This window comes from Trichechus manatus, unplaced genomic scaffold (assembly GCF_000243295.1).
Source record: "Trichechus manatus latirostris isolate Lorelei unplaced genomic scaffold, TriManLat1.0 scaffold00024, whole genome shotgun sequence".
Classification (NCBI taxonomy): domain Eukaryota; kingdom Metazoa; phylum Chordata; class Mammalia; order Sirenia; family Trichechidae; genus Trichechus; species Trichechus manatus.
The window spans coordinates 17,148,949-17,163,469 of NW_004443960.1; the positions used below are offsets into that span (position 1 = coordinate 17,148,949).

At 41.9% G+C, this 14,521-nt stretch overlaps 1 protein-coding gene across 1 annotated transcript in view; it reads right to left on the minus strand.

Moving 5' to 3' along the window:
* The window catches only part of TMC7 (transmembrane channel like 7), a 61,484-nt gene that overhangs the window by 10,997 nt on the left and 35,966 nt on the right, over positions 1-14,521 (minus strand). The window contains exons 5-11 of the mRNA XM_004373441.2: positions 12,281-12,363; positions 9,141-9,286; positions 4,784-4,931; positions 3,449-3,622; positions 1,884-2,041; positions 958-1,075; positions 604-701 (exon numbers count right to left, since the gene is read on the minus strand). Coding sequence (XP_004373498.2) covers positions 604-701; positions 958-1,075; positions 1,884-2,041; positions 3,449-3,622; positions 4,784-4,931; positions 9,141-9,286; positions 12,281-12,363 — 925 coding nt within the window. The remainder of the gene's footprint in view (positions 1-603; positions 702-957; positions 1,076-1,883; positions 2,042-3,448; positions 3,623-4,783; positions 4,932-9,140; positions 9,287-12,280; positions 12,364-14,521) is intronic.

Below are 14,521 nucleotides of genomic sequence, written 5' to 3' on the forward strand. Positions count from 1 at the left end.
ATCTACTTGAGCTAAGAAGCACACTCTTCACAAGTATCATTTTATGTCCCATAGTCTAGTCTAATGTTTGTCTGAAGAGTTGGCCTCGGGAATGCTTTTAGTTCTGGGTTGACAGAGAGTCCAGGGGTCATGCTTTCCAGGGTTTCTCCAGTCTCAATCAAACCATTAAGTCTGGTCTTTTTACTAGAATTTGAGTTCTGCACCTCACTTTTCTCCTGTTCCATCAGGGGCTCTCTGTTGTGTTCCCTGTCAGGGTGGGCAGTGGTACCACCCACATTTTATGGATGAGAAAATAGGCACAGAGCTTAAATAATTGGTCCAAGGTCATATGACTAGCAAGCACTAGTGCTGGGGCTTGAACCCAGATCAGGAAACATGGCATCCAGTGCAGAAATGTGGAGGGTCTACACTGCCAGGCCCATGACTGATGGCAGGAAGTCTTCCCCACGGAGGCCAAGAAAAAAGCAGCACCATTTCCACTCTTCAATCTGCCTTTTAAGATGTGGCAGTTAACAGGCTACGAGGTCAATGGCCTGGAGTTGCTGAAAGTCACCAGTGGGAGTGGCTGCAATGGGGGGTAAGAGGAACACCCCTCACACTTACTTTCTAGGAAAATCCACAAAAAGAGTCACAGCCAAGATGATGATGAGGTCGAAGATCATTAGCTTGTACATTTCCTGCCCAACTTGGGTCTCCCAGCACTGAAACCAAAGAGAGCAAGAGAAACTGAGACGCCAGACTTGGGGCAGAGAAAGCCAGGTTCTTGGACTCCTTCCAACACCCTTTCCATCCCCAGACCTGCCGCCTCTGGTTAGAGCATCAGCTGATGCTCCTCTGAGCTTGGGCACAGACTTTGGTTTTTAAGCCCCTACAAGTGGAGATGCTTGGATTCAAACCCATGATGCTGTCCTCCACAATCACCCGTCCAGCAGAGGGATCCTGTCCCCGCAGCCTTACCGGGTAGAGCTTCTGGTTGTAGCCGCAGAGTTCACAGGTATAGTTATCACAGGATGTAATCTTGGACCCCAGGGTGAACACCAGCACACAGATGGTAGCCAGTCGCATAAAGACACACCTTCAGGGAGAGAGGGAGGAAAGAAAAAGGGAGGAGGAGGCTGTCAGGGCAGGCTGGCCCCACAGAACTGAGGGCTGGAGACAGCGGGTGCTGCCTTTCTTAAACACAAACCCACACCACTGGTCATTTTTTTATCAGTAAGCATGGGGCCACTTGACTTGACGTACCTCCTGGTGGGATGCAACAGGAGGTACATGGCATCACCAATGAGATTTCCAGAACTAAAGATCTGAAACGGAATCTACAGAAACTTCTAAGTCTACACAGTAGTTTACTGGGAACATGGGGGATAGAAAAACAAATGAAACACACTATGAAGAAGCAATGAACTAAATTCAGAATAGGGGGCACTCTACAGGACAAATGACCCAGTGTCTCCCACAAATCAAAGGCATATCTAAAGAGGAGGAAGAATTCTTAAATAAAGAGGGCTTAAGAAACTTACAACCAAATGCGGTGTGTGAACTTTGGTCCAGTTCAAACTCTCCAGTCAACACAGTCCTTACCTGGTCTCCCTCACTCATTTGTGCTAACTTCCTGGACCCTGCATCAGTTCATTTCTGGCATCTTCAGACCAATCCTCCTCCCAGCGCCCCATCCTGTGACTCAAGCTGTCAATGTGCTAATTCGTGGATCAAAAGGAGATTTCACTGCGTGTACAAACTTTGATTCATTCACTGGGGTCAAGGAGGGTTCTTGGCTCAGCAAGAAAATGTGCCACAATTGATTAGCAATGTCTGCCATGGACAAGGGAGAGGGCAAGTGGTGGTCTGCTTAATGTGTCTGCTATCCTTGAATCAGGCATTACCTAAGGATTGTCAGCCGGATCTCAAAGCCTGGAGAATAATCCTCATAGTGGATGATCTTGGCAAAGATCACTGGAGTGATAAAATTGGCTAACGTGATCACAATAGATGGCAGATATAGTATCAGGAGGTTCTCTCCAAAAATCATCTTGTCAATCTCCTAGGAAGGTAACAAAATTTATCAGTCAAGAGTATAATAAGTGAAGTTGCTTCACAAATAAAATGAACTTAGAAGAACTCAACTCTACATGTTTGGCAAGCACACAAAACACATCTGTTATTCAACATAAACAATGGTTTTTGTCATTAAACACAAGCCGTTTCCTGAATGTAATTCATGACACTGAACTGCACACTTAAAAATGGTTAAAATGGTGATTTTTTTGTTATATTTACCAAAATAAAAATTTTTTTAAAGCCATCTCCTTCCTTGGATGTTCAAACAGAGGAACCATGATCTAGTACCATGCTGGAAGAAAAATTAGCTCTATTGGATTTATTAAGGTGAACTATAAAAACTTCATGTATGCTGTATCAATTGGTAATTTAAAAACTATTTTCAAGGCCTGGTGATCTGCTTCTGAAAGGTCACAGCTAAGAAAATCCTATCAAGCGCAGTTCTACTCTGCAACACATGGGGGGGTCACCATGAGTTGAGATCAGCTTGACAGCAACTGGTTTGATTAGTATTAGTTTACTTATAAGGAGCCCTGGTGGTCCAAGGTTGGCGGTTCAAACCTACCAAGCAGCTTCACAGGAGAAAGATCTGGCAATCCACTCCTGTAAAGATTACAGCCTAGAAAACCGTATGGGGCAGCTCTAATCTGACACATGCGTTTGCTATGAGTCAAAATCAACTCAAAGACACCTAACAATAGCAACAACAATTTCACTTACAATAGCCATTCTCTCCTTCTTTTACTATGTAACCACATATACTCTTATCCAAGATAAAGACTATATTTCCTGGCCTCCCTTGTAGCTAGGTACAGCTGTGTGGCTAAATTCTGGCCAAAGGGATGACTGGAAGTTGTAAGTGCAGCTTCCAGGTCATGTCCTTAAAGGGAAGGGCCATGCCCTCCCTTTTCCTTTGGACGTACAGTGTGCACATGGTAGTGAGCTATCTTGTACCATGTAGAAGAGGGCCATCCCTAAGGATGGCAGACCCATAAGATGGAAGGAGCCTGGGCCACTGATGAATGATTTTATGAAGCAGAGCCATAGATCAAATTGGATTTTTAAAACCACTGTTATTTTAGGTATATTGAAGCCCTAGCTAGTAAGTAGGAGAGTCAGGAATTAAATCCAGGCAGTCTGGCTCCAGAGCCAGAATGCTAACAACCGTCATATTGTGAGTTCCATGAGGAAGAGGCATCTCAAATCTGTTTTGGATATATATTTTTTTATTTTTCTTAAAAGTGGAAATTTATCACCTCTGATTTTTAGGTCTCTGTCATATCAGCCAAACTTGTATCCCCATACATAAAATAGAAATAATGATGGCACTTACTTCACAGCTTTGCAATGCCCCAATCAGCGGAAGAGTTAATTTTCACAGAGTACTTACTTTTTTCATGTGTTCTTGTGAAAATATAGTTGCTGTATAGATTGCATAAAAGCAGGCCGCTAAAACAGCCAGAACAATGCAGTTCAAAAACAATCTCAAAGAGTAAATCCGTATTGTTTCTTCTGAGGTCCTTTCTGCTATCTTCTGCCGTATTCTCTCTTCCTCCAGGTCTGCCTGAGGACCAAAGAAAACTCAGTGAGCACTGGGATGGAGGGATACTCAGGGATGAAATCAGTGATTCATCATAACCCTCCTCATCCATCTTTTAGGATTTTCCTTAAATATTCACCTTCTCCAAGATGCCTTTCTAGGCTAAGGCCAACTAGTTCTCATGTCTACTAAAGGTCCAAGTCAAGGTAGAACCTCCTACTTAACACTGCAATTAGATTTGGGAATAAATGTGAACTATAAGCCATTCGTGGCATTATTTATATGTAGTATATGTAGTTTCTTTAAACAGCATAAGGGAGGTTGATTTTTTGTTTTTTTCTAACCCGATTTGGCAGTCTCTGTTTTTAATGGGAGAATTTAATCCGTTCACATTTAATGTAGCAAATAATAATTTGATTTGATTCTTTCCATCTTTATTAAGGTTTTGATTGACTTATTGTCCTCTCTCACTTTTTTTTTTAAAGTGGGTTTGACCAAGAAGCTATTTATTATTCCTTTTCTTCTTATTAATTTGAAAATTCTACCATTTTTTCATATTCTCTCCACTCTATCCAATCATCACAGCATTCCCTCTTGAGTCCTATTTCTCCTGGTATCAGCAATGTTTGACTGGTTCTCATTAGGTGGAAAAATAACAGTATAAGTTGGAAGAGGGTGCAGGGAAGACACCATCTCCTTCTACCCACTATGGAGTTCCCACCTCCCTTCCCAGCACTCCCCTACCCCCGCCCCCAGTTCCCAGGCCCACCACCATGCTTGGGCCTATGGTGATCAACCCCAATAAGTTGTTCTCTACAAAAAGTTCTTGAAAACTGTTGTTAGTTGCCGTCAAGTCAATTCTGACTCATGGCAATCCCATGTATTACAGACTAGAACTGATCCACAGGGTTTTCTCAGCTGAAATCTTAATGGAAGCAGATCACCAGGCCTATCTTTCAAGGTACTGCTGGGTGGGTTCAAACCACCAACCTTTAAGTTAGCAGTCTCGAGTGCAAACAGTTTGCACCACCCAGGGGCCTCCTCTTGAAAACGATATGGGGGAAACTTGCTAAGCACCAGGGAGAGCCTGGCCTTCGCCTAGCGCCTCTGCAAGCTGCAAACTCGCCTCCTAGGCATGACCTTGCTGGCAAGGAACCAGCAAAGGGAAAAGCCAGCAGCACTCACTCGGAGCTCGTACCGCAAGCTGCTGTGCTTCAGATTCGCCATGCCGCGGTTGGTGATGCAGAAGTCCCAGCCAGCAAAGATCTTGTTGCAGTAACTCTGGAAGTGCTCCTCACTCCGAATCAGGTTGATTTTGAACCCTTCCACGGACCTGACCCCGAAACACAACCATCCTTCTTATAAGAACAAATACAGGCGCACTAATTGGCTTTGTCTAAGATAAAAAAGTTACACATGGGTGTATTTTCTGACCATTCTGACATGCTCATGTTTTGGCCCATTCTACATATATGTGGCAGCTAACAAGGTATGTCATTGCTGAAAACCATCTCCTTTCATCCGTCCAACGGTTCCTGTCACAGTTGGAATAAAATCTCAACTCTTTAACCTAGAGGTCCCGCGTGATCTAGTTCTGCCATCTTTGCTCCAGTGGGGCCACTGGCTTTCTCTCCTTTCCATAAATACATGAATCTCTGCTTCTGCCTCAGGGCCTTTGCACTTTCAGTTCCCTCTACCCTCTCCAGGGATGGTTCTTCCTCTGCCCCTTCCATGGCTGGATCCTTTGCATCCTTCAGTTTTCAGCTAAAATAGTGCCCACATATAGAAGATTCCTGATCAACAGGAGGAAAATGCAGAACAGAATTTCAAATTTTCATGGAATCTAGTCTTTCTGGAGCCATGGAGGCTGGATGAACTCCTGAAACTACTGCCCTGAGATAATCTTTAAACCTTAGACCAAAAATATCTCCTGAAGTCTTCTTAAAACCAAACAGGAAAACCAAAAACCAAGCCCATTGCTGTCAAGTTGATTCCAACTCATTTTAGCTTAACTAGTAAAGAAGATCTGCCTTGAGCATTACGCTCTTTTAAGATCTATCTATATGGGATCAAATTGGCAACAGCAACTCAAAAGATTAGATAGGAACCTCAGGGGGCAGTGAGTTTATGTTAATGTGGGAGGAACAACTCAGAAAAGAAGGGTGAGGATGGTTGCACAACTTGAAGAATGTAATCAATGTCACTGAATTGTTCATGTAGGAACTGTTGCATTGGTGTATGTTTTGATATGTATATTCTCAGCATCAACAAAAATAAAATAAATTGTAAAATAAAATAGCCCCACAGTGGATTGGATTCCCCACCACTAAAAGTTGCACGCTCCTCTTTTTATTTCCATCGCATCACTGAACCTAATCGGCAATTATTTTATCTATCTGTTTACTGCTTGTGGTCACTGAATTTCAAATTCCCTCACTGAATTTCAAATTCCTTGAGGGCAGGTGCTCTGGCTGTCTTGCCACCTTTATAACTGGAATGCCTGGAACATGGTCAATGTGTGATTGATGGATAATGAATGAATAAATGACTTACATCTGACAACTACTTAGTGACCACTTGTTTACGCCAGATGTAACTGTTGCATATTTTAGAATTTTTATGTATTAAAATGCTTTCACGGAAAAAAAAAAGTACCCTTGTACACGATGATATAAAAACACCAAATGCCACATGCAGTCATGCAGTCCTCTGCAGATGAAAGAGGATATTTTTAGGACTTGCTAGTTGTTATGGATTAAATTGTGTCCTCCAAAATATATGTTGGAATCCTATACCTGTGGATGTGATGCTGTTTGGAAATAATTCTTTGTTATGTTAATTAGATCATACCCAAGTAGGGTGGGTTCTAAATCTAATCATTCCTGAGGTATAAAAAGAGCAGATTAGACACAGACATACACACATGGAGGAAGACAGGAGCCATGTGAGGATCATCTATAAGCCAAGAAACCAAGTTGAAAACCACTTCCTTGTTGGGCTACCGTCTTAGTCATCTAGTGCTGCTATAACAGAAATACCATAAGTAGATGACTTTAACAAAGAGAAATTTATTTTCTCATGGTCTAGTAGGCTAAAAGTCCAAATTCAGGGTGTCAGTTCCAGGGGAAGGCTTTCTCTCTCTGTTGGCTCTGGAGGAAGGTCCTTCTCGTCAATCTTCCCCTGGACTAAGGAGCTTCTCCGCGTAGGAACCCCGGGTCCAAAGGACGTGCTCTTCTCCCCGTGCTTCTTTCTTGGTGGTATGAGATCTCCAACTCTCTGCTTGCTTCCCTTTCCTTTCATCTCTTGTAAGATAAAAGGTGGTGCAGGCCACAGCCCACGGAAACTCCCTTTACATTGAATTAGGGATGTGACCTGAGCAAGGGTGTTACATCCCACCCTAATCCTCTTTAACCACAAGCAGAGATTATGATTTATAACACATAGGAAAATCACGAAATGGAGGACAACCACACAATACTGGGAATCATGGCCTAACCAAGTTGACACATATTTTTGGAGGACAAAATTCAATCCATGACAGCTACTGACAAGAAGGAATTGACACAGTGGAGACCCCAATTTGAACTTTTAGCTTCCAGAACTGTCACAATATAAATTTCTGTTATTTAAAGCTACCCACTTGTGGTGTTTCTGTTACCCAGAACTGGGTAACCAAGACCCCAGCAAACCATTAAGACAATAGAAGTGGAAGGAATTACAGTCACCAGTCATTTGGTCCAAAGGTTCATGGCAAAAAATTCCTATCAGAACCACCTGGGGTGCATTTTTAAACGGAAGACTCCTAGGTGGTGACATACCCTGAGATTAGTAGATTACTCATTCAGCAGGTCTTATGTGGAGTCCTGAAATATGTTATTTTATAAAGCGCCACAGGTAATTCTGATTCACCATTCCAGCTGAAAATCTCTGCTTTAGACCAAGCCTACCTTTTACAGATGAGAAGGCTAAGATCCAAAGATGGGAAAATTCTTTCCCTAGATCCAGAAAGTTAGTAGCAGAACTGGGGCTAATTTGATGAAGATGATGCTGTTAACTACGAAGACAATCATTTTAATTGAATAAATGTCTACAAAGTTCTTTACCTGCTTTGCTTCAGGTAATTCTCCCAGTAACCCTTTCACGTGTGTACATTTCAAAGATGAAAAAAAGGAGACTCAAGGAGGTAGAACAGCTCGATGGGAAGGCACTGAGTCAGCGGAAGAGCCAGGTCTGAACATAGGTCTCTGGACTCAAGCCCATGCACGCTCTTCACCATTCTGAAGCTCGCCCACCTTCTAGGCCAGACCGGTCCCTCCTCACATCACAATCAGCCCTCCCTCCACCAGTCTCCCCCAAGAAAAAATCAACACCCTGAGAATAAGCAGCTTCAGCAAGATCTAGAGGCAGATTCACTGTTGGGCTAATAAAGCTCATTGATGCTTCAGAATGCCCTCCAAGGCCCTGGGAGTGCCTCCAGCAATGTGGTCATATGGTCATCTGTTCTTTTTATACTTTAGAAAATATATTTTTGTATTCTTGGTCTTAAACTTCAAACTGTCCAATCTGCAGGCGTACAAAACTTGGATTTGCCCCGCCGCAATTGCAGAGTAGCAAAGCCAGAAATCCAATCAATCGGCATTTCTTTACCAAGCATATCTGTCCCTCAAAGTAAGCCACTGCCCATACTTGCTGGTACAATGCCCATCTGGGTGGCGGGGTGGATACACACTTGTTATTTTTATCTCACAGATTCAGAGTCAGGACACAAGTGCCTAACTAGGCTCTAGGATATTTTCTGAGGCCTGTGGTGGTGAATCCTGGTCTCCATGAAGGGCAAACTCATGGTCTCTTCTGCACCTGTGATAAGGAGCTTCACAGCCCCCTGGTGTATAGCACTGCCCACACGCTCAGAGGGAACAATGAAGTGGGCAAGAGAGCTGTCACCCATGCTATTGTCTGCCAAGTAACCCCCTTGTGGCAGAGATGGCAAGCCAACCATTATGGATTGAATTGTGTCCCCCCAAAATGTGTATCAACTTGGCTAGGCCATGATTCCCAGTATTGTGTGGCTGTCCACCATTTTGTGATCTGATGTGATTATCCTGTGTGTTATAAATCTTAACGTCTATGATGTTAATGAGGCAGGATTAGAGGCAGTTATATTAATGAGACAGGACTCAATCTACAGGATTAGGTTGTATCTTGAGTCAATCTCTTTTGAGATATAAAAAAGAGAATAGAGCAGAGAGGAGACAGACCTCATTACCACCAAGAAAGAAGAGCGGGGAGCAGAGTGTGTCCTTTGGACCTGGGGTTCCGGTGCAGAGAAGAACTCTAGGCTGCTACCTCTGGATCCCAAATCCTGGCCTCCATTTCCTCCTGGTCTCCTCAGCCACCTGCATACTCACAAACCTTTCCCCCCAAAGCCCACCCCTGGACTCTGCTCATCCATTGGGCAATGACTCCCAGAATCCACAGATCCGCAATAGACTCCAACCATCACAATAATTAAGAGAAAACGCAATTATGAGACAAACTTTACCTTTTTACTATCCAAAGAAGGCTCAGAGCCAGGTAAGCAATCGTGCTTACCAAATAAGCCAGAGGCAGATCATAGGTGAAGTTCTGAAATTTCACCCCGTCAATGGTGTAATGTCCATAAAAGAGGCAAGTCTCCTCCAAGAAACCCTGGAATAAAGCCAAGGGAATGAGGTCAGACTGGTGAGTTCATTGCAGGAGAGCAGTCTCCAACCTCAAAGAACTCATACTCCAATGTTTTGTTCATTGCTGTTTCCCCCGAGACCAGTACAGTCTCAGAGGTGTAGGGTACGTTCAGTTAGTGTTTGGAGAACACAGCACTGATAAAATCTGAGCATTAAAAATATACTGAAAAAAATCTGAAAATGAAATTTAAAAAATTCCATTTACAATAGCATCAAAATGAATAAAATACTTAGAGATAAATTTAACAAAAGAAGTGTAAAACTTCTACTCTGAAAGCTACAAAACATTGTTGAAAAAAATTAAAGAAGATCTAAACAAATGGGAAGGCATCCCACGTTCATGGATCAGAAGACTTAGGATTGTTAAGATGGCAGTATTCCTCAAATTGATCTACATATTCAATACAGTATCAGAATCTCAGCTGGCTTCTTTGTAGAAATTGACAAACTGATCCCAAAATGCATACGGAATCGCAAGGGACCCAGAATAGCCAAAACAATCTTGAGAAAGAACGACAAAATAGGAGGATTCACATTTCCCAACTTCAAACCTGACTACGGTGCAACAGTAATCAAGACAGTGTGGTACTGGCAAAACAACAGACATAGAGATCAATGGAATAGAACTGAGAGCCCAGAAATGAGCACATGTATATATGGTTAATTGATTTTCAACAAGGGAAAGAATAATTTTTTCAACAAATGCTGCTGGGACAAGTGATCCAAGCTTATTATCAAAGTGAAAAAATTATTTTCCAGCCTCAGTGGACCTTTGCCCTGTAATGTTATATAACTTTGAGGAAGAGGTTGGTGACTGCCCTGATACCAATCTGGAGTTACATAAACAAGTTTCACACAGCTGTGCAAGTTTGTATGGTCTGTGTGCCCAGGCTTTAGGAGAGTTGAAAAGAATACGTGGTCATCTTTTTGTACTTGTTTTCTTTTTTTTTTCTCTCTCTCTCTATTATAGGATTTTTTTCAGTTACTCAAATGGTATAAGAATACATGGTTGTTACAAAAAATATAGAATTTATGGAATAAAAGCAAAAGTACTCCTTCTCAGAGGTAACTGACCCTTGAACACCATGATGCTTATCTTTCTGGAACTTTCTCTGCTTGCATGGTCTCGCTTAGTGTTTCATAATACAGATTATTCATGATTTAGCCAGTCCCTTATTGAAGGATATTCAGATTACTTCCATTTTCCCTCTTTGGAAACAATGCTGTTCAGTCTCTCTGGCTACCTCTCATGAGGCTATTTAAATTACAATTAATTACCATAAAATGAAATGAAAAATTCAGCTTCTCAGTCACACTAGGCAGATTTCAATTGCTCAAGGGTCAGCAGCTATCACGCGTTACAGGGCAGATATGGGACATTCTCATCACTGAAGAAAGTGTTTTGGGACTTGACTTTATTGAACACGTATAATCAAGTGCAGCTAACTCCCCTACTTAAAACATCCCTATAAGGAAGAAAGCTAATGGTGTGTGGAAACCTACAAATGGAAACATCTCTGGTGGGATGTAATCTAAAGAAACGGGGCTAACAGCAGTCCTAGGATTTGATCCCAGTTTTGTTTTCACTGGTAGTGTGACCTTGGCTGAGTCACTGAACTTCTCTGAGCCTGTTTTCTCATCGGCACAGTTAGCATGCTAACAACCACCTGACAATTTCTCCAAGTTGTTTTGAGGGAAATCTGAGATCAGAGATGTGCAAACTACTTTTTCAAAATCCAATGCAGTGGACAACTTCAAGGCTTTTTACTTATCTATTCAGAAAAGTGGAAGCTGAATGACATCGCATTTTAATACAGTACATTTCAGAAAGATATCTTCAAATATTCATGTTTCTTAAACATCTAGAGCTGTGGTTCTCAACCAGGGGTATTTTGTCTCCAGGAAATTATTTGGCAATGTCTGGAGATATTTCTGGTTGTCAAAACTTGGGGCAGGGTGCCACTGGCATCTAGTGGGTAGAGGCCAGGGATGCTGGCGCAGGACTGCCCCCACAACAAAGAATTATCCAGCCCCAAATATCAATAGTGCCAAGGCTGAGAAACCCTGCTCTAGAAGACAGAGCCAGCCAGATTTGATAGCTGCAATCTTACTTTACTGCAAAGCGAGGAAAACTGGACTAAAAATAAAGCACACCAAAAAAACACTTTTGAGAAAGCAGATTTAAAAAAAAAAATCTTTTCAAAGTACTAGAAGCAGCATGTGATTAATTCTGTTTTAGAGCAGGGTGTTGACTTGAGATTTATGGATTTTTAAAGGCCTTCAGGAACATGTGTACAGGTGTGTGCACACACGTAAGGATATACGTGTGCACATGGACATGATGTGCACGTGTGCATATGAGTATGCATCACACGTCTGTGTTCGTCATTTCTCGGGAGAAGAGCCACAGCTTTTATCAAAGTGGTCTAAAAAACCAAACCCGTTGCCATTGAGTCAATTCTAACTCACAGCAACCCTACAGGACAGAGCAGAACTGTCCCATTGGGTTTCCAAGGCTGTAAATCTTTATGGAAGCAGACTGCCACATCTTTCTCCTATTGAGAGGCTGGTGGTTTCAAACTGCTGAACTTTTGGTTAGCAATCTAGTGCTGCTATGCCACCAGGGTTTCTTCAAAGTGGTCTAGGATCACAAAATGTTAAAGTTTTTCAGTGTTGAAGAATTTAAATATATTTTATCTGGGTTCATTGGTCCAGGCCAATATGAAGGTGGTGGGGACTAGGAGAAGGTCGATTATTGAAAGTGACAAAGCATATTTCCTGTAAATTCTAGCAGGGGCTGACTGAATATTATCCTTGCTTTTAGGTAACTGCAAACCCGGTCTCTTTTACTTCAATACTTGTGTTTGACTCTCACTGCAGACAAGAAGGAAATGATCTTTAAATTAACAAATTTTCAGTATATTGAAGGCCCAAGTACAGAATTATGTTAAATACTTACAGTGCCAGAAAGCAAGTCTATGATATAACTGTAAAAGTAAATGAGTCCAGAGCTACTTATTGGATATACCGTACATTGTATATCTGTAAAAAAACAAAAACAAAGTCAGTGGAAATGTTTTCATAGTCTCTATAATCTGTCCACTTACACTACTATTTGTGTATATATGCATGTACACGTATATACATTTACACATGTATATATATATGTGTATATATATATATTTGTATATTTGTGTGTATGGAGATATTTGTGGACCAAACTTCAATGCAATGAGTACAGTATCATTTTCCCCCTTCACTATTCTCCCTAAACATTTGGGGATTTTTTTTTTATATACATAGTTTGTATGTGGGCCCATACACAGTATGTGTTTTCTGCTTGTATGTTTGTTTTCTGTTTTGAGGTTCATGTTTGCACATGTTTTGGGCTATGTGATTGATATATCCCATTTTAAGCATACCCAATTTTAAAATATCTCTGTTGATGTGTGTACAAATAATCATGTCATTTTTATTCAAAAGAATACATATATTTAAAGATCAGCCAAGAAATGTTTTGATATCAATTTCAGTAATACAACTTTATGCCTGAAAAATGAACTCACTTCCCCTCTGAATCAGTCAGCTATTGCTGCATAACAAACAACCTCAAAGACTGAGTAAGTTAAAACACCAAACATTTATTTTCTCACTCATAGGTCTGCAGTTTGAGTTCATTCAGCTGACTTAGGCTGAGCCATGTTGAAATCCAGGCTTCTAGTTGGGCTCAGGTCTGTCCCACATGACTTTATTTTGGGGGCCTGGCTGAAGGGTCAGTGGCTACCTGGGGGGATGCGCTTCTCATGGCATATCACAGGAGTGCAACAGAGCAAGCCAACCACACAAAGACATTTCAACTTAACATTCCACTTACCAAAACAAGTCATGTGGTCAATATTAATGGGGCTAGAAGTATTCTCTGCCCATAGTGGGAGGCCCTGCAAAGTCACTATTACAGGGATTGACAAATTGGGGAAAATAATCTACCACCTTTCTCTGGGCCTCAGTTTCCCCTGTGTTAAAATAAGGGAGTTGAACGGGTTCCTCCTAAGGCCAACTCTAGCTCTGCCATTTTATAATCCTAACATGTATGTGTTCATTTATTCATCCAACAAACTTTTCTTAATCATTCTGAACCAGATAGATGTTGTGGATAAAAAGATGACTAAGAAGCAGTTCTTGCCCTTGAAAAGTTCACCGACAAATGACAGAGAAAGATAAGTAACAGGATTATATAAGGTGTTCAAATGGTTGCAGGAACATGGTGTTATAGGCAAAGAGGGGGGAAGAATCATTCTCTCTGGGGAGGAGTCAAGAGGATGGAATGAGATGGCTGGGGAAGTTCTCCTACCGCTCCACTCACACTCTCACTACCCTTTAGCCCCCCACAAAAAAAAACAACTGTCAAGTCGGCTTTGACTCCTGGTGACTCCATGTGTTACAGAATAGAACTGCTCCATAGGATATTCTTGGCTGAAATCTTTACAGGAGCAGATTGCCAGGCCTTTCTTCCATGGAGCAACAGGGTAGGTTCAAAACCACCAAACTTCAGGTTACTAGTTGAGGACAAACTGCTTGTGCCACCTGGGACCTTTTTCTTCTAGCCTAGGGGTTAATAGACTACAGTGGACCAAATCTGGCCAGTCACCTGTTTTTGTAAATAAAGTGTTACTGGAACATAGTCACACCCATTCATTTAAGTTTTATCTATGCTTTTGCACTACAATAAAGAAACCAAAACAAAACAAAACTCATTGCCCTTATAGGAAAGAGTAGAACTTCCCTATACGACAGAGTAGAACTGCCCCCATAGAGTTTCCTACCCTGTAAATCTTTGTAGAAGCAGACTGTCACATCTTTCTCCTATGGAGCAGCTGGTGGGTTCAAATTGTCAACCTTTCAGTTAGCAGCCAAGTGCTTAACCACTGCACCACCAGGGCTCCTCCTGTGCTACAATAGCAGAGCTGAAGAGTCACAACAAAGACCCCACAAAGCCTAAAATATTTACTATGTGGCCCTTTACAGGAAAAGTTTGCCAACCAGACACTCCAGACTTTCAGTTTCTCTAACAGGCTGTTACTTTCCAGCTCTGGGCCTTTTTGGAAACCCTGGTGGTGTAGCGGTTAAGTGCTATGGCTGCGAACCAAAAGGTCAGCAGTTTGAATCCACCAGGCGCTCCTTGGAAACTCTATGGGGCAGT